The 20,743-nt window shown below is 41.1% G+C and overlaps 1 protein-coding gene across 1 annotated transcript in view; it reads right to left on the bottom strand.

The window, feature by feature from the left end:
* Arsj (arylsulfatase family member J) overlaps nt 1-14,916 on the bottom strand; it is a 100,433-nt gene extending 85,517 nt beyond the window's left edge. Inside the window, exon 1 of the mRNA XM_004641794.3 lies at nt 13,824-14,916. Coding sequence (XP_004641851.2) covers nt 13,824-14,206 — 383 coding nt within the window. The 5' untranslated portion in view covers nt 14,207-14,916. The remainder of the gene's footprint in view (nt 1-13,823) is intronic.
* Between the last annotated feature and the right edge of the window lie 5,827 nt (nt 14,917-20,743).

The following is a 20,743-nucleotide window of genomic DNA, read 5'->3' as shown; positions in this document are numbered from 1 at the left end:
TGGGGGTTCCCGGAAGTCGGCAGAAATTCCTACTTGGCGGGAGGGTGGGGAGGTACAGCAGAGTGGTGTGGGACGGCCCGAGGGGCTGGGAGAGGGTCCGGCCCACGCTGCGCCTGGGCTGGGACTGGTCCCGTCGGCGCAGGGTAGCAGGAAACTCTCCGCACACTCCAGCTATTCTTGTTCTGAAAATCTGTAACCTATGTATGGTTGTACGTTACCCTGTTGCTGTCATTGTTCCTGATTTTTGTCTTTTACGTGTCAAAATGAAATAAAATTAAATTTAACTAAAAAATAAATAACAAAAGGGTGAGAAAATAAAAAGTTATGGGAATTACATCCCAGAAGACAGGGGGGCTGGGGTCTTCCACTGATGCACACACTTCAGTGCCTTCCAGAGAAGCAAGGCAGAAATGCAGCTGGCAGGCTGGTACATTTGGCATTGGTGATGTAAAGGAGAAAGACTTTTGAAATTTCAGTGGAATTCTAAAGTAAGTTAACAGTGAAGGGGAAATACTGGAAGTCTAAAGAGATGAGAAAAAATTGGAATCAGTTCTGAAGTATGGAACAGGAAGGAATGGAAAACATTTTACCTTCCGATAAGAAAGGAAGGTAAAAGGATTGTTGAGTATTTTTGAGTGTCTATTTTAGATTTGATTATGAATATAATTGGAAGTAGTAGCTGCCATTCAAGATTTGGTGACTGTATCCACATGCTGGATGAACCTTCTTGGGTACTGAAGATTCCCAAACCAATAACTACCAAGCCTGTGGATCCTGTGCATGGGACAAGTCCCTTCACCCCCGGCTGGCTAGTTTCCAATCTCTTTATAGCTCCTTTACCATCTCTACCACCTTTGAGGACACTCAAGTATTGAGAAAGCTTATCAATTTCTCTCCTCAGCAAGGGGACAATTCACCTGGGGATTATTTTTTGTTTTGTTTTCTTACCTGGCAATGTTTTCTCAGTAATACAATAGAGATATTTTATTATAGATTATGTTAATGAGAAAAGGCTCTCAATCATCATTATAAAATGAAAGAATTGGGAAAAAGTGATAAGCATTAGCTCTGTTATGGTTGGTGTCCAGTTGTGTCCCCAAAGTGTCATGCAGTCTTGGGGCAGCCTCTGGAATTTGTGATTGTTTGTGGGCGTGGATGCTGCACCTGCTCTGGGGCAGGTATTTTGCAATACAATGTAAGGAGGGGAGAGGTGCTAGTAGCTGCCTGAGCCGTGTCACTCCCTTTGCCCTCTACCCTTTGCCACAGCCATGGAAAGTTGCTCTCTGACGTGTGTCATGCTGCCTTGGAGCCAGCTGAGTATGGACTGAATCCCCCAGTAACTGTGCGCTAAATAAACCTTTCTTTCCTTCATCTTAAGTGTCAGGTATTTGTCCCAGCGATGAGAGAAGAGTAACTGAGACAACTCTTTGGGATGTAATTCTCTCATTTATTTTGGCTGTCACAGACTATTATACTGACGAAAAGGTGTGAGATGCGCACCTGTAGGTAAACCCAAAGCTAGTCAATGCTATCACAGTTTCTAATAATGACTCTACATATACCTATTTTGGAAAAATAATTATAAAAGTAGCTGAAACTTTGGAGTTTTTATTCAAAAGAAATTCTCAGAGAATTCAGCCAAACCTTAAACTACAGTGTATCACTCATCTATTTTATGCCTAACTGTGCTCCACTGATTTTTCCTCATCCAGTCTCATTTAATAAGAGGGCCACAGCAGAAGGCAGCAGACTGTTAGATTCTCATTTGTCTAGATGAGAACTGGATGACAGAACTCACAGGCTCTAACTAAAGGAAGGTTCACCGAGAGCAGAGTACTGGTGGATGCACCCATCTATTCAATACAATATGCACTGTTTTCAAATGACCTACACAAAACATGACTGTTTCCTTTGAACATGTTAGCTTCCAATTACATTTGAACATTTATTAAGGTTGCAACCAATCTGGATATCTATATTCACCTAATTCTAGCAAATATTGTAGGATGATATCTCAGTTGATGAGCAATGGTATATGAAAGCTGATCCTATTTTTTTGAGACAAGGTCTCACTATGTAGTTCAGGCTGCTCTCAAACTCACAGTAATCCTCCAGGTTCAGCTCTCCAATGCTGGGATTATAGACATGTACCACCACATCTGAAGAAAGTGGACAATTTTTAAATCAAAACATTCCTTTAAAATTTTAAGCCATTGTACTAGTAGATGAAAAGCATGAAAGGGCCTAAGATTCAGGATGAACTCAAGTATGTCAATCAAAAATGACATCATATTTTAAAATATTTTCTCAGTCAAAGTTTTTGGCTTGATTCATCACAATAACTAAATGAATATTTCTTGACAATCTACAAATATTCATTAACTATGAGTGGGAGGACATGAATTAATCACTTCTAAAGATTACCAAGATTGTCTATGTTCCATGGACTTCTATACAGCAGATCCTGGTTTACATAATTTCTGTACATAATCCCACTTAATCTTCTCAATAAAAGGCACAAGGTAGACACAAGAACTATCATTCCCATTTATCATGACAAATCTGGAAGCGTAAAGTTATATGGCTGACATCAGGTAAGTGCCTTGCTTTTAACTACTATTTCTATACTTCTGTGTATTTGACGATGAGGAAAGAGCAAATGATTACAATATGCTGTGAAAATTGAAATAGAGGTTTGCAGAAGAGGCTGTAGGAGCACTATTACCACAAGGCACACTTGATTCTTCATGTATGGAGTGAGGAAAGGAGCAGCAAAGGATAGGAATAAGGTAGATAAGGGAGGTATGGGAAGGCATGGGAAGGTGTGGGAAGGTATGGGAAGGTATGGGAAGATGCAGCAGTATATTCCCAGAAAAGAAGGAAGGCTATTCCATCAAGGAGACTTGCTGAGAAAGAAGCCAGGACCAAGTGGGCAGAGCGCTGTGGGAAAGCACAAGTTCCTTAGTAGCGACAACCCGCAGAGGATGTTGGTGAGGATGTGGGGAAGACTATAGTGAAAGCTTATCCAGAGGCTGAAGTCTGCAGGAACTTACAGTCTCCCTAGGAAGTAAGCCAGGGTCTATAGAAAATGGAAGCTGCTAAAAATTTTAAGCAAAGAAGTGGCAAAATGTGGACAACATTGTACAAATCTGACTCAGGCCCCACTGCACAGCATGAATGCAGATGCAGGCCTGACTGTATCTTCATTTAGGAAGTGTGAAATAGCGACACAGAGTGCCTGGGGTCTTATCCCCTTGAAGCCTGGAACAGTGTAATAATTCATAACCATTTTTGTGCAACTACTTGTGGTGGTCCATGAGGTGAGCTGACATTCAGAGAACAATGAGATATGTTGATGATATTCAGTGAAATGTTTTAAAAATTATTAATTGGAAAAATTTGAAGTAATCACTGGCATTTCCATTGTCCCATTTTCCATTCTTTTCACTTAGAATTATACTTTGAATATCACCATTTAAATATTTCACTTATCCCAGGCTCTTCAGGTTTCCAGCAAGTTCTGACAAGCATGACAACCATAAGCATCTAGAACACTATGCAAGTACAGCAACTAAAAATAACATTACCCCTAATAACTTTCCTGGACAGCATAGAACTAATAGGATAATGAGGAAAAAATTGGCAGATAAAAGCACTAAAACAAAAACATACAGGATATAGTTTTAACTCTTTGTTGATGCTGACTTCAGAAAAGAGATATTTAAAAACATCAAAAGCTTTGCAAAAGCACAAATAAGCAGTTTTTGTAAGATCTGCATTAATTAGAAATTATGGAGATACAGCTGTAACATAAAATAATTTTTATTTAAAGTTGTAAAGATTCTCTAAGTGTTTTTATATATGTTTTCTTATCTAATAGTGGAATAACTTTTGAGGTTGGAAAGGTAAATACTAGCATCATTCTCATTCTACACATGAAAACAGTGTGTCTTAGAAAGTTTCAATGACTTCTTCAAGGTCACAGTCAGTCATCTGTTTGTTAAATCAGCTCTGCAGCTAATAATTCCTCACTATAAATTCTATGCCATTTCTGCTCTATCACTTTGCCTGCTAGAGGAAAGAGCCATTTATTCATCTATTCATTCATTCATTCTTCACACATTTATTTAGCTCCTATTAGTAGAAAGCATGGGATTGGGTGCTGTGAGATTCATGGTGATCATAAATCTGAGTCTGGCTTCTCAGGAGATCAGTGAGGGAGGCAGACAGTTCAGTAAAAGCTACGGACAAGTGAGAACTCGTGTCTAATCAGGTCATTACAGAAAGAATTAGGAAAGGTCATCACTGAGATAAATTATTTCTGGCCAAGGAAGCATGGAAAGCGGTACAAGGATTGTGGTATTTTAGCTTTTTCTTGAGTAGCTGGCATTTAGGCAGAGAGAGAAAAGGTGTGAATTCTAAGGAGTGGGGACAATGTGAGAAGGGCCAGAGAACCAAGGTGTGTCACTAAAACTGCAAACAGTCGTCTGTGAATCTGGAGCACAGACAATGAAGGTAAGAGGCTAAACTGTGCTGGAAGACCCAGTAAAGATGCTTGAATTTTTATAGGAGACACAAGTTTTGATGAAAACAGTAAGGGTTTCATTGAAATTACATAAGTTTAGGTTCAAATATCCATTCTGTAGCTTAGAAGCTGTAGGATCTTGTCTTAGTTACTCTTCTCTCGTTGCTGGGACAAATACCCGACACTCAAAATGAAGGAAGGAAAGGTTTATTTAGCTCACAGTTACTGGAGGTTTCAGTCCATACTCAGCTGGGTCCAGTGCAGAGCAGCACATAGCAGAGAGCAACCTTTCATGGTGGCGGCAAAGAGCAAGAGAGCAAGGGAGGGGTAGCAGCAGCTCAAGCAGTTAGCTTCTCTTCCCACCTTACATTGTAATGCAAATTACCTGACCCAGGGTAGGGGAAGTACTCACACCTATGGGTACTTCCCAGTATTTACCCACCTATGGATAATCCCAGCAGTACTAAAACCCATAATCCCAGCCTTGGATCACACATAATCCCAGTGGATCATGAGTTAACACAAACTCTAGAAGTCCTCACCCCATGACTGCATGAGGCTTTGGGGGGACAACTAGACACAAACCATAACAGATCTTTACTAATTTATATAATCCCCTTAGCATTTTTATATACTACTCATGAAATGAAGCAATTGTTGATATGTCATGAATATTTTTCAAAATAATAAAAAATGTCTTATCTTCAGGGTGGATATGAAGATCAAATGACAGGATGACGGAAAAACAAGTGGCACACGAAGGACTTCAGCAAAGCTTAATTTCTTTTCCCATTCTTCGACAGTCAATAGGGAAGAAGGGAGGGCACTTTCTGAGGGTGGTGAGGTAATGAGAGTCATGTTTCAGTAATGCAAATGTGTTGGATGAATTGGAAGCGAGAGAGAATAAAAGAATGAAGGCAGAAAGTCTTTTCTGCAATAGAGAACAAAGGAGAAATAGATGCCTCAATGAGGTGACACTACTGGGAACATTTAATAACTAGTGTGATAAAAGAATATGTCAACAAACTAATGACATCAAAGTAAAGTATGGGAAAAGATTAAATTAGAATTAATTCTAGACTATTGCTCTGGGGAAGAAAAAAAGAATGAAATCCAACTTTAACCTAAAAGGAGCTTTCGTACTGAGCTCATATTAAAAGCTCTAAGGTTCTGGGTCCTCATCTTTGATCTCTGAGAAAGGCCACTGGATGAAATCCGGTACTCTCAGCCCACGGTACCTGGATACATTTCCACCTTGGAGAACAGCTATTCAGGAAACTCAACAGTATTACCTGAGCAGAGCTTCACTTCAAAGGGTGCCTTTTCAAAAAGACTCACTAAACACTGGGGACTTTGATCCTCAGGGTGCGCCAGTAGTTTTTGGACTACGATTCTACTGTCAGAAAACCGAAGGGTCAAGTAGGAACAGGCAGCTGTCTGCTGAATGGTCTTGACTTCTGAGCTATTCTTTATAAAAGACAGTACACGCTTTTAAAGTGTGCCCTGTCCCTTTGTTATGTTAATTTTCCAAGGCTGACATAAGGCTTGACGGAAATGTCTATTTTTTCTGAATATTTATTTTTCTAAATATGTAAGTATTAATTACTTATAGATGAGTGAAGTTTGAGCAACTTGCACTGAGTACTCTCTGGGTGTAGAATGCTACTTAAAACTAGACCTTGATGAAAAGAAGTATAGGTAAGGAGGAGCATGCTTGACCTTGATTTTATAATACGAGCTGAGGGGAACTCTGTGTGTGTATATGTGTGTGTGTGTGTGTGTGTGTGTGTGTATACATCACAAAAGGAACTCTCTGAACCTTGTTCACCTAAGCTTTCAAGACTCTCTTTTATTTATTTATATATTTATTTTTTGTGCAGGACTTCATTATGCAGCTTGGACTCGTAGTGATCCTCCTGTTTCCAGCCTCCCTCGTGTTGGGATTACAGGTGTGTGCCACCATGCCTGAACTCTATGGCTGGCTCAGCATGCTGGGGCAGTGTCGGAGTGGCATGCAGTGCCAGGGATCCAATCCAGACCCCTGTGCTTGCCTACGCAAGTACTTAGTCCACTGAGCTATCTTGCCGGACCTCTGACTCTCTTGCGAGTGTTTGGAAAGATTCAGTTACTTTTGCTGGGTGTCCAACATTAGTGCAATTGTAAATTGAGAAACTTATATCCAAAACAGTACTTAGTAAACTCCTGGAAGATGTGTTCCATTGTATGTCAGCCCTCTGCAGGCTACTGAGAGGCCTACTGGGTACCTCCCTCTTGGGTCCCTGCTTAAGTTCCTGTGTGCCTAACTGTGTGGGTTCAGTAGCTGGTGATGGACAGATCTGTTCATCTTTGGCCAGCCAGCCAGTTCAGTGAATTAAAGTGCCTACTTAGGCCGACGCAGGTGCTGGGGGTTCAATCCCTATGCTGGCCCCAACCCCGAGGCATGCTGAGATGGCAAATGAGACTGGACATGGTGGCACATGCCTGTAATCCTAGTGCCTGGGAGGCTGAGAATAGGAGAATCACTATGAGTTCAATCTATGTAGTGAGACCCTGTAGACCCCATACTAAATTTAAAAAAAATAAATAAAAAGATCGGTTAATGACTAGAAACAGGTTATAATTAAAACCGAATCTTTACTGTTTTCTAAGAGCTCCTGGTCAAAAAAATATCAACATGCCTTTTAGCTCTATTTTTTCTTAAATGTATTTCATACAGGGCCTTGCTATGCATCTCGGACTCATAGTGATCCTCCTGTCTCAGCATCCCCAGCAGTGAGATTACAGGTGTGCACTACCATGCCCATTCTTGATGGCCAGCTCTGTGTGCTGTGCCTGTGGGCAGGGCCAGTACAGCATGTAGTATCAGGCATCAAACTCCAGTCCCTGAGCTTGTCTAAGTAGGCTCTTCGACCACTGAGCTTTCTTGAAGGCCCTAGCCCTATGTTTTAAGCCATCATCATAACTGCAATCCTTCTAACATATGAACATTCCATGTGATTCTAATCTCTATTCTTATTCAGCTGTTCCCTATCCTAACTTGAGACTCTGGTCTTTTCCAGTAAACCTTATTAGAAGTCTATTACTTTGAGAGTTCCCTTTCACCTTCTCTCTTTCCTTGGACACTCTTTCTTTTATCTTTTTGCTCTAGCTGATTGCTTGTTGTCCCTATCCTACTCTCAACTTGGAGGTGGTCTTTTATTCACACCCTGATTACCAGAGCCTGGAGCTGGGATGCGTGACCTCTAGGGCCACCCTGGCACTTCTATATCAGGCTGCTGTCTCCCTTCCAAACCCCACCTCTTTTGAAGAGAAAGACACCAGCCAACAGACCAACTAGCTTTCCAGTTAGTCATCTATCTAATGCCAGGCCCTTCCCTGGTCCCTCATTCATTCATGATTCCAGAACTGACCTGTCATCTTCTTTACACCTGTCTTTCTCACAATTCTCAATATTACATATCTCTGAGATTGATCATCCAACCCCATGTCCCTCTAATACTGTTCCTTCCTCACTTCAAAGGTGATTTCTTCCACCTTACCTTGGCACTCACTCCTTTCTCATTTCAAAACTCTCCTACTTACAATATTTTGGTTGCAAGCACAGACTTCCCAATCACTCTTCTCTATCTTTTCAGCTTTCCAACTTTACTATAGATTTCTCACGTTACTCTGATTCACTTTTGATTCCCATCCCATAGTAGATACATTCAAGTCTCCGTTCCACCATGCAACTCAACAAAGCCCGCCTCTTGAGCTACAGTTCACCTGCACACTAGCAAACAAGCCTGGAAGGAGCAAAGTAAGCAAATGATGGCGTGTCCATTAGAATTTAAGATCATAAGTCTCACATGGGCTTTCATTCCTGCTCAGTGTATTTACATTTCTCTATTCAAGCCATTTAGTCACTCTCCTAGAAAAGCATGTTTGCAGCTATCTCTCTCTTTACTTCCATAGCACTTAGAAACATAGACAAATTTAGAACAAAACTACCTTTCATAGCCTCCAAATCAAGTCTTCCACACTATTCACATCTGCATACCTGTCCCTCTTTTTTTCTATTAAAATGAATAAACTAGCAAAGAACAGCCATAGCGATTTTGAAGAACAAGGAGGAGAGTATCCATTCTAGATAGCAATGCTTGTTACAAAGCTGCAGCACCTCCGAGACTGGACTCTTGACACATGGATACACAGAGGAATAGCACAGGCCCCCGGAAGCCCCACACATGGATGGACATTCAACAGATTCGTAGATGCAGTACTGCAGTGCACCTTCTCAATGACAGGGAAAGCCAAATGGATGAACATGGTGTAAACTCTGTTTTATACCATACTAAAAAATTAATACCAGATAAACTGGAAATCTAAATGTAAAAAGAAAATAATAAAAAAAATTAGGGGAAAAGACTAGTGTCATGATCATTAGTTATAAGAGGATATCTTAAATAGGACATAAAATGAAAAAGAATGTAAACCAGATTATAATAAAATTAAAACCTACTCACCAAAATTAGACCAAACCAAAGCAACCACTGTTAAAAATAAAAAAGAAGGGCTGGCGAGATAGCTCAGTGGACTAAAGCACCTGCTTAGGCAAGCTTAGGCAAGCGCAGGGACAGAAGTTCAATCCCCAGCACCACTTGCCATGCCAGCCCCGCCTGCGTAGGGCAGGATGAGCCAGCCAGAGTCTGGGCATGGTGGTGCACACCTGTTATCCCAGTGTGGGGAGGCTGAAAGCAGGAGGATCACTATGAGTCTGAGATGCCTAGTGAGACCCTGAAACAACCACATACATTAAAAAAATAAAACGAAACAAAGAACCCACATAATGAAAGAAGATACTCACAATACAAGTATCTGGCAAAGGAATGGAATATTCAAATAATGACCACAAGTCTCAAAGGAGAAAACAATCATTTGAATAAATCATCTGAATAAATTTTACTTCTAAGAGGTAATACTGAAACAGTACATAAAATATGAAGACATTCAACTGCATTATCAGGGAAAGTTACCTGGGAAATGGCAAATTTAAGCCAATGTATAACGACCATACCACTAAGATTTAAAAAAAAAAATGGCAAAGATGCGAAGCAATGAAACTTTCCACACGATTCTAGTGACAGTGTAAACTGACTGATATGATCACTTTGAGAACTGTTGGGCATTATCTGTAAAAACAGACATCCTTACCACCCAGAAATTTCATTTTCTTCTAGATATTCAAGGGAAAGTCACATACATGTTCACCCAGAACAGACAGGCCTGTTTATGCCAACACTATTCATAACACCCCAACAATGGAAACTACCCAAATGTTCATTAACCTTAGAATGGATAAATAAATTATAGTATATTTATACAAAGGAACACTAGCCAATAATGAGAATGAATGAATTATATCCACAGTCAGTAACATGGAAAATTTTCAAAAACATGATGCTGGAATAAGCCAGACATAAAAATGTAATTTCGCTCATATAAAGTGCAAAAGTATGAAAAATTAATTTAAATTAGTGGAAATCAGGAGAGTATTTATCCTTGGCAATGGAAAGCAGTTAGGGGTGCTCTAAGTGAAACAAATTTATCAAATATCTTATTGCAAAAATGCATTGTAAAAGGTACCTTTGCATTTGTCAAAAAGATAATCATAGTTTTCAAGTGGAATAAATTAAAAATTTATTTGAGAATAGTTGAAACGTAAGATTATTATGAAAGACATCCATTCAGTTCTGGTTGCCAGTATTTCTCAAAGCTTTCAATAAATGCTTGATTAATTTTACAAAACTTATCATTCTTTCTGATGCCTTAATGTCAATGTTGTCATTTACACATGCCATTAATAAGACACTTAAACTAAGAATATTACCTTAAGGTAAATTGAACATGGGCTGATCAAAAAGTAAGGTGTGTATACAAATTTAAAAAATATAGTATAAGACACATTGTCATTGATCAATCTCAAAACACTTCCCCTTGCTTTAAACACTCTTATCCTATCGTTCTTGCCACTCTCTGAAGCAATTCCATAGAAGTACTCTTTCCTGAGTACCTTTACAAGGTGTGATAAAAATGATAGTGAATGAAATGCCCAGAGTCATTCAATGGAAAGACGGGCTTGTAAGAACATTATGATTTGCTCTTATCCACCCTGTCCATTGGCCATCTGGGTCTTCCTCTAAGTCAAAATGACCATGAAAGGAAAATGTCTGAATGGATTCAAGACATTGAGGAAGCTATGATTGAGAGTATAAAGAAAGACAAGAAAGAAGACTTTCAGGAATGATGGGATAAGCATGTTAGAAATGAGGGGAACATTTTGAGTAAGACCAGTGGCCACGTGTTTTTTTTTTTACTATATTAACATTTTAAAAATTGAAACAATCAACATATTTGTCAATCAATCATTCCATGGACCTTTTCTATCAGCCTTTTATCTCACCAGGCCAACTGTGAATACCTGAGTGTTCTTTCTCAAAAGTCCAGCAACTGTAATCCTACACACAACTCTACTTAGAATATTTGTATATAGCATTGAACTAAGGATTCAATGAGATAATACATGTCAGATACATCATTCATGAGCACAGAGACTGTTTAGCAGAAGCCAGCATGTGTTTTAATGCTCTTAATTTATTATTAGTAGCACTCGCATCTGAATTACCTGACATGCTCATTAAATCATGAGGGATTTGTGGACTCCACCTCAAACTTACTGAAGCTGAAGAACTCACTGGACACAGAACTCTGTATGCTAACTAGCACTTCTAGGGATTCTTTTTGCATACTTAAATTTAAGACCTTCTACTGGAGATGGGTTGTCTTCGTATTTATTCCTCAGCTTGCACACAAGGGTCTACATACAAGTGTTGACTGGCTGATTAACGCACTATAGTGCCAGGCTAAAAGATTGAAGGAGTCTGGAATGTATTACAGCTTTGTGCAGCAGAACATAACGACACATTTTTATATCTCCCAGCAAAGTGTGAAGGTAGTGTTGTTTAGTTAGTAGTAACAAAAGTAAATTCAGCTTTGATCATTTAAACTCTTTTTTGTCACATGAAGATATTTGAGTCCTTTCATATAACCTATTTCACATAACCTATTTTCTTCCTTCAAATAATTCCATACACTTGGGATTTTATTGCTTCCTTTTTTACTTAAAGGATCCAGAAAGCCTAGACATGTTCTCATTGAGAGAATAAATAACCATATTCTGTGGGCTCCACAGTATTAATATTAAGCTTGGACCTAGGTTTCAATAACCACTTTCTTTCTTACATCTGTGTTCATTTAAAGGAAAGTTCCAGCAATTTGTCTAAAAGGGGAACTACAAGTGAAATGTCTTCAGTTGTTTAATTCAAATAGAAATTTAAATCAAATCACAGTAGTTATTTGAATTTTTTGTCTATAAAACAGTTGTGCAAGTTGCTATACTGAGAAGAAAATTTTAATATGAAACCTTCTCATTAACTGTTTGATCACATGGAAAGCACAGAAAACTCAACTTTCGACCAAAGACAAAGCATTTAATTTTGTTTCATCTTACTAAGTAATATAAAGATTAAAAGATAGAAACTAGACATTAAATCAGCACAACATGTTTCAAATTTTCTTGTTTGGTGAACACATTTGTTTAACCATATATTGTAAGGGTCAGTCAGATAGCTCAACCCCAGGCCTGTCATGCTGGCCCCACCCCACCCCTTCCGGGGCTCACTGAGATAGCAATTGAGACTGGGCGTGGTGGCGCACGCCTATAATCCCAGCTCTTGGGAGGCTGTAAACAGGTGGATCACTACAAGTCTGATTTAGTAATGAGACCCTGTAGACCCTGTAGACCTTCCCTGAAATACAATACAATAAAATAAAAAATAAACATACATTGTACCATGAAAAATAAATTCCCATCATTCAGTTGCAAGATTCAACTACAGCTGGCTATGTGTGCAAATCTTATTTCTATAAATCAGTCGAAGCGGTCTAGTGATGCTTTATGACACATCTGTTTTATGAGCCAAATATAAATATGGTAGGGATTAGGCCTGAAGAACTTGACCTCCTGGCCACCAGATGGACTTTTTATTGTTCAGTCAATAATCTGCTCTTTTATATTCAAATCCTCTTGACTTTAAGGTGGCACAACTAACCTTCAAGATGGGTCTCAAGTATAGTGAGACCACTCTTCTTCCTCTCCCTCCCCCATGGGGTACTTTTTTTCTTTTTTCTTTTTTTTTTCTTTTTTTGCAGGGCTGCTAAATTTTGAGTTTGCTAGCAGTGGAAAGTATGCTGTAAGCAAAAGTCTCAGCAAGACAGAGATTCCTACAAAATACTGTAGTCTTTACTTTTCCGAAGGAGGCTGGCTGTTCTGATGAGGTCCAATTCCAAGAACAACTTCACCGAAGCAAAGGATCCCTGTCCTGCTACTGAAATTGAGGCAAGATACAGTGACTGAAGCTTCTCTTCTACCTCTGTCTAGGAGTAACTTGACCCCTGGCTTCCTGCTGTATCCTCCATCCAGACTGAATTTGGACACTGAAGTGAGTTACAGTTGCCTACATTCTGATAGGGATAGTGTAAAAATATGAACATGTGTGAAACACTTCAATAGAAGATTTAGCTATTTAGGATAGTGATGACAATATTAAAAACACTTCCTTTAAGCACCCAGATAATCTGAGTTGTGTCAGAACATTTCCAGACAGGAGGGGAGCAGTAAACTTCAGATGAAATCTAACCCCTGCCCAGCACTACCACTGAATTTCCCTGCATTTTGAGAACTGTCTCGCTAATTAAGTCTGCCCTCATTCATGATACCATAAGTGAAAACTGTCTACGAAAGACCCAAGCAGTGTGCCACATACGATTACATTTTACATTACCTTCCAACTGTGTTTAAGGTCCCTTTCTCTTTGAGATGTCCCCATGGCTTTGATCATCCAGTTCTAAACTTAAGAACCACCCAAGAGCTGCCGAAAAGCCACACCTAAAAAAAAATCTGTGTTCAGGAGCCAGAATAGATCTGGAATAGCCTTCTGGAGCTCTCTGGTTGGTGGATGAATGTTAGTTAACAGATCTGGATTGCATTCAAAAGCTCACAGCTGGCTCGGAGCACAAAACAAAATTAGATGAGTATAAACTACATTGTCAAGTCACTAAGAAGCCACTGTTTTTAATACCCCAGCTCCATACACCATTCATTCATTCACCGTATTTTCTTTTAATCCCTTAAAACAGGCGCTGGATTGTAATTAAAAGATTTCTTCAAGGCATCAATATAAGAAGCAACAACTCTTACCTTCCAGTAATAAACTGACTCCTGGATGGTGTGCAAATGGGCTGGACGTAGTAGTTCTCCAGTTTAACTCCTTGGGCGGCCAGTTTGTCCAGTGTGGGCGTCCTTATCTCAGATCCATGGTAGCCCACATCTCTAAATCCCTGGTCATCCGCGAGGATGAAGATGAGGTGCGGCTGTGCGGGCCCGGGTCTCTCCGCAGCTTGAGCTCTCCGGGTCCCTTCCTCTTCCTTCTCTAAGCCCTGGCCCCAGGACAGGTACGCGTAAGCGAGGAGGCTCAGGACCCAGCAGCCAGCCAGGGCGCCCATAGCTACCGCTCTCGAAGGTCGGGCAGCGGCCCGCGCAGGGGGAGGGGGCGAGGGCTGGGGTGCCCCCCCGGCGGCCATGCGCGCGGTGTTTTCGAGGCCCGGCGGCCGAGCCCGCGCCCTGCTCCCCGCACATGCACGCGGAGGGCGGCCCGGGCGAGGCTGAGCCCCGGAGAGCGAGCGAGGCCGGGCGTCACCGGGGCCAGGACCGCGGCTTCCAGCCGGACGCGAGGCGGCTCCGAGCCGCCGACCCCTCGGCGCCCTTCCCGCTCCCGAGAGCGGCGGCCTCGTGCCCACAGAAAGTGAGTCTGCACCTGAAACTTCTTCAAAGAACTCGGAAGCAAGTGCAGGTCGCGCCGACTGTCCCGGGCGGGAGCTGCGGTGGCCTCCGCGAGGGGACCCGGACGTCCCGGGCTTGGCGGCTCCGCTGATCCGCCGGGTCCCCTCCTCCGCGCTTCCAGGGGTCCCTTGGGGTCCGGGTGTTCCGGGCGCTCACCGAGTCCCTGCACCCTCCGACGGTGCAAAGGGCGTCTCCTATTCGCTCCCTCCCTCTGAGCACCTCGCTTCCCGGGACCTGGCGCTGGGGGTCCCGCCGGGCCGTGTGTTCACGCTGCCCGGTGCGTGCGCCCGGCGGCTGACTCAGCTCCGTCCTGCGCTTCGCGTCCGCCCCGGGAATCTCAGTCCCGCGCCCCCGGCTCCCCCAGGGAGAGGGCGGGCAGCACTCGTGCTTCTCCGGGACAGGCCGGGTTGGAGGGCGCTCTGCCTTCGCCACCCCGAAGGGAGCCTTGGTGGCAGGTCTGCAGACCCAGCGTCCTTGCCCACCCCCAAACTTTCCTTGCCGGTGGAGGGAGGAGAGGGAATGGAGGGAGCGCAGGCGCGGGGGGAAATCGCGTAGCAACTTTCACCTTCCTCTTGTTCTGCCAGCAGCCCACCCCGTTTCCCTACCCCTTTTGTGTCCGCCTCTAATTTCCGTAGTAGTAATAGCTACAACTTTTAAAGTTGAATCACTTTCCCCAGTACCTGACCTGTACAGCCTGGCTTCCTCATTAGCTTTTTCCTAAGAAAAGTATTAAAATCGCTACCCCTGTGCACCTCTCTCCAGACTGACCCACAGTCTCCACGTCAAGAACTAGGAGAGAAGAGTCCTACTTCGCCCTCAAAACTTGGGCGTTGCTGCGAGGAAGAAACCCTCACTTCCTAGCCAGTGATTTCAGGAACCTCATCTTTTCTCATTTATCTTCCCCCTACTCCTTTCATTTTTCTTTCTTTCTTTCCTTCCTTCCTTCCTTCCTTCCTTCCTTCCTTCCTTCCTTCCTTCCTTCCATCCTTCCTTCCTCCTCCCTTCTGCCTTTCCTCCTGCCTCTCCCTCTTTCCTCTCTTCCTTTTCTTTTTTCCCTCCTTTTCTTTCCTGTCCGTTTTCCCGCTTCTCCTAAAATCAAGCTAAAGCTTGTTGACTGAGAAGATCCGCCTGTTTAGCCTAGAATCCTAGTTAGTTTTAAAGCACTGCTGAAGAGCAAGAGGGGGACTTATGGCATCTCTAGAAGAGTCGCTGAGACAGTTGTTCTTCCCTCCAGAGTTTTCAAGTTATTTATCAAACACCTACCAGGAGCTGCCACATAACATGCCAGACTCTTTCAGTGAGCTGAAGCATAAATCTAGGTTTCATTGAGTCATGTTTAATCTCTCCCATTGCTAAAGTGCCTGTTGAGCCTCTAGGAAAACTTTATACAGTGGAAGGTTCACTTTGGAAGACAGGACCATTCTCTGAAGGATTTGCTTTGCTAACACGTGACCTTTCTGCTCTCTGCATTTTCCCAAAGAGTTCTGGTTGGGAGACTGGTGAGTTTTAGACATATTTAGCAATGTGAGTTTGTCGATTTTGTCAGTTTAAACTTCTAAATATAGGAGGAGAGCAATGGCCAGGCTTGACCCCAGGGACATGCTTGAGTAGAAAATGTAACTCTGATCAGTCCGGCTGCGTTTAGTTGGGAAAAGGTCAGTGAGTGTCCTAGCATGGTATATGTACTCACTGATGCTCAAGAAAGACTTTTATCAGACCCAGTTTGATCCCTGGTACTACATGCAGAGTTGTCCCCAGAACCCTGGGCGCAGTGGGACACACCTATAATCCCAGAGATGGGGAGGCTGAGACAGGAGAATTGCTGAGTCTGAGCTGCATAGCGAGACCTGTACTAGTAAATAAATAAATTTTTAAAAAGAGACTTTTTCAACTTAGATTTCAAGTAAGGGTTAAAAAAGTCGACATTTATAGAGTATTTACTGGGCACTAACCAAGGTATCCAGTGCACACTCATACACACCCACTCATGTATATATATTTTACAGTATTTATAGAATACTTTATATATTCATTTCCTTTCCCTCTCCACCAACCTTATAGTTATTCTTATATTCTCCAATATTTAAGGAGCAGAGTCAATGGTAATGCTGACAACAATGCTAAACTATACCAGACCCACCCTCCGCTCTGGAAAAACCCACCCAGTGGTGAGGAGAAATATGCTGGTCACCCAGCAACCCCAGTGCATCCTGTAAAATGCGTGTTTTGGAGACAGAGAACACAGTTCAAATACATTTTAAAACAAGGGTCTTGATTTAGGCTGGTTGCTGTGAGTGCATGTGGTAGGTCAGGGAAACAGCCTCTAAGCTGAGGGGATAGTCTTTATGCTTGCTATCTTTTTTTTGGGGGGTGGGGTACTGAGGATTGAACTCAGGACCTTGCACTTGCCAAGCAAGTGCTTATTCTACTGAGCTATCTCTCTGGCTCGTTTGCTAAAAATTTAGATCTAGAAATTTATATGAATTCAAGGCTCCGGTTTTTTCAAAAGACATTCTTCCTGCAAATGTGCTTGAAAATCTTTTCCATCCATAAAGCTCAGAGCAAACACAGCTGGCTATTAGGATCCTCTCCCACAGGAGGCTGTGGCTCCTCCATGCTGAGGACAGGAGAGCAGAACTCTGGACTAAGAAGCTCTTTCTGAAGTAAACAAGACCTGCATAAGTGGAGTCCAACAACTATTTTAGCTTTAATAATGATACAGAGTATGAACTACAAGGCTGTTGAGAGTCTTGTGTTATACTGCATGTGTGTTGGGATTTTAAGTACGTTGTTTCATTTTTCATTGTAGCACTGACATTCATGCATGCTAGATGAGAGTGTCACTGTCTTCATCACGTCTCAATTAAAGAGCCTCTAGAGTTTAAAAGTTACACAAATCAGCATTTTGGTACACAGGTATCAGCTGCTTCTGCAGAATCTCATCTTAGGTTTACTTGAGCTCAGATTGTTCACATTACCAGCAAATTCTAGTTTGGAATGGTAATACAAAAATTAAAGAAAATATTTGATCCAGGAAAAAAAGAAAAGAAGGAAAATAGAATTGCCTAGAGATGAAATTAGTGTGTGCCAGGTCTTTAGTGAGGCTTAATTGGAAGGTGAGACTGAATGTTTACTCATCAAAATATAATTGTCATTTGGAAAGAAGTCTGAGGATGGACGCTTCAGGTAAAAGAAAAACGACCAGCAGAAGACACGTGTAGGCTGGAGGAGTATGGGGAAAATGTTAGGATGTTTGGGAAAAATCAGATATTGAAGGGATTTGCAAAGGCCAGGAGACCTGGAACTTGATCTCTGGTAGGAGAAAACATGCTACATTCCACCAGTGAGTGTCCTTTCAGAGTTTGATAGGGACACATGTGACAAATGGGCTGCTCAACCCATTGAGGTGTAAAGTTGTCATTTACTCAGAAAGGACTGAATCTAATAAAGTTTTGACATTCAAACAAGACATAATCAATATATAAAATGAGAAATCCCTGGGCATTTTAGAGATTTGGGGAAGAATAGAATCACACAATTACCTACGTCTGAAATTTGTATAGCAATATATGCTTCAAGTTAAAAGGTCTGCACATTATTGTGTTACCTGATTGGAAAAGGTCATGTAAGAAAAGCTTAAAAACAATTAATTAATCAACTAAGAGGAAGAAAAAGACTCAACGAATAAGGGTCTAAAGCAGACCTCGTTTGATTGGATAATAAAAAAATAGAGTAGAGTGACTTGGGGGAGTAGTTACCACCAGAAAGCAATGATCCCAGTAAATCCCCTTGTAGTAGACTGAGGATACCCTGGCATCAGAGCTAGGGTGTCCAGTGGAAGAGAGTTACAAAGTGTGAGAAGCCCACCAGCAAGCAGAAAAACTGAGAAAATGCTACACAAGTAATAAAATGATTAGTTGAACAATACTTCTTTGAGACATCTGCGTGAAATCCTACCATACATGACATTTCTTGAAGCCCAGTAGTACCCATGGATAGAATTGCCTTAACTTATGAACTGCACACCTGAAACTTAATAAGACATCATATGTGCTATACTATTACCCTTTTATTTTCAACTAAACAGATACTTTGTTGTTCAAATGAGAGAACAGATTTATAAATGTAGGGTTGAAAAAAAAAACAGTTCACTGATTCACAGATACTAAAAAGATTTTAACCTTAATTGCTGCTTGGCTTTGTAAGTACATTAAATACTTTAAAAATTAAAGAGTGTTACCACTCATAATTCACATGTATCTAAAATGAATGTTTGCTCTTATATGTGTTGTGTCATAGACTTCATGTGATAAACTATTGCACTGTGGAAATATTCTGCTACCTTGAGCTATGAAATAATTGTAAGCAATATGAGCTTTCTGGTTCAGACCAAGAAGGACGATTTAGTATAACTTCCTATTTGGGGGGAGGTTTGCTGCATACAACCTGTAATAATTTGTAAAAAAAAATGATAAGGGAGACACTACAGTTTGTCTCCTATATATGGAAGCACCCAAAAAGTTTTTTTAAAATTAGCAACTTGGAAACTCTGAACTGTCAAAGGAAATGCCTTTCTCTCAACAAACATCTTTATGTCAGAGCTAACTTTTAAACAAAAATTTTATATTGAGAAAATTAATAATCTGTTAATTTGATAATCTGTTCCCACTGCTTAAATTATAAATGAAATCCTGTATTAGTTAAACAGCAATTTTCAGTTTAGAAATCAATTTCTAACCTAACTGCCCATCAGAATCGCTCAGGGATTTCTATTTTAATGAAAGCGCTAGCTCCACTCAAGATCTCAAGCAAAATGTCCATACTCCAGAATTACATTGTACCAAAAAACTCTTCAGATGATTCTGTGTGTAATGAAGTGTAAACAGTATATTAAAGGGCTGACAAGATAGCTTATCAGACTAAATGGCTGCTTAGGCAAGTACAGGGACCAGGGTTCAATCCAGGCCCCACCCCTAGGTGTACTTAGCCAGGCACCGAGTCCTGGCATGGTGGCACATATGTAATCCCAATGCTGGGGGGGGGGTGCTGAAAACAGAAGATCACTCTGAGTCTGAGCTACGTAGTAAGACCCTGTACCAAATACATTTTTTAAAAAGTATATTGAATGATTTAAAAGCTAAAACATCAAAAACATTTATTCAGTGGGGCTAATTAATGAATAGGGTTGGTGCCATTCACCAAATAAGTAATGCAAAATATGACTATCTAAGGGGTTCAGTCATAAAACCAATAGAAGTTGGTGATTCAGAATAATATAGAACAATATAGTAAATAAGATAGAACAATATAGTAAGCATTTCTGGAAAACAAAAGGATTAATTCTAGAGTTAGTTTGGCTTAGTAAGGGCTCATGAGTGGCACATTATTCCCCCTAGATGTTTGTAAATTGAAAATATGATCATTTCACCAGATCCAAGAGCGAAGGAAGAGGTCTAAGATCTGTGTGGCTAAGGGTCAAAGGTGAAGGTTTGTATTGGCCTTGCGAGACACAAATGCATCCAAAGAAGACCACAGGAACAATTAGCTCTTGCGTTTGGCTTCTCCATAGTGATGTCTTTTGGCACAATTCCTGATATTCTGGCAGAAGCATGGGACAGTGGCAGGGGGTATTGATTTCTTGAGATTGAAAGTGGCATGATCTCAATGAAGCTAGACAGATGTGAAATCCAAGATCAAGATAAATCAGTGAAAGTAAGTGACAGATGTGGCTTGAAGGAAGTAATGAGGAGTTATATGAATAGGTAAAGGGTTCAGTCATAAAATCAATAGAAATTGGTGATTGCAGAATAGGAATGAAGGAAGAATAAATGATTATATCTTGTGTCTGGTTTGGGCCACTAAATATGTAATAGTTTCATTTATAATGGTTGAAGTTGTGAAAAGACTAAAAGGCTTTGGAGAACAAATGGAAAAAATTACTTGGTTACTATTGAAATTGGGCTTCAATAGATTGAAGTAAGTAGGTAGATACATGGGCCTGGACCCCAGGGGAGGACGCATTGGATCATGAATTAATCACAAACTCTAGAAGCTTTTCCTAATGAGACTTTGGGGGGACAACCAGTCACAAACCATGACAAGCACCTTAAGGCATGTAGCAGATATCACTTCATAGGGATAAAATCTTGGGACTTACTAATGCTTTCTTCTCATAGCTGTAAGTTCACAGTGGTAGAGTTCCAGAGTGTTGAAATATTGATGAATGAAGTGGCTTGAGAAAAACAGGGCTTTGACTCAGAATCAATAAAAAGAGTTGA

Source organism: Octodon degus, unplaced genomic scaffold (assembly GCF_000260255.1).
Source record: "Octodon degus isolate 3935 unplaced genomic scaffold, OctDeg1.0 scaffold00142, whole genome shotgun sequence".
NCBI lineage: Eukaryota > Metazoa > Chordata > Mammalia > Rodentia > Octodontidae > Octodon > Octodon degus.
This window is presented reverse-complemented; position numbering and strand designations above follow the sequence as displayed.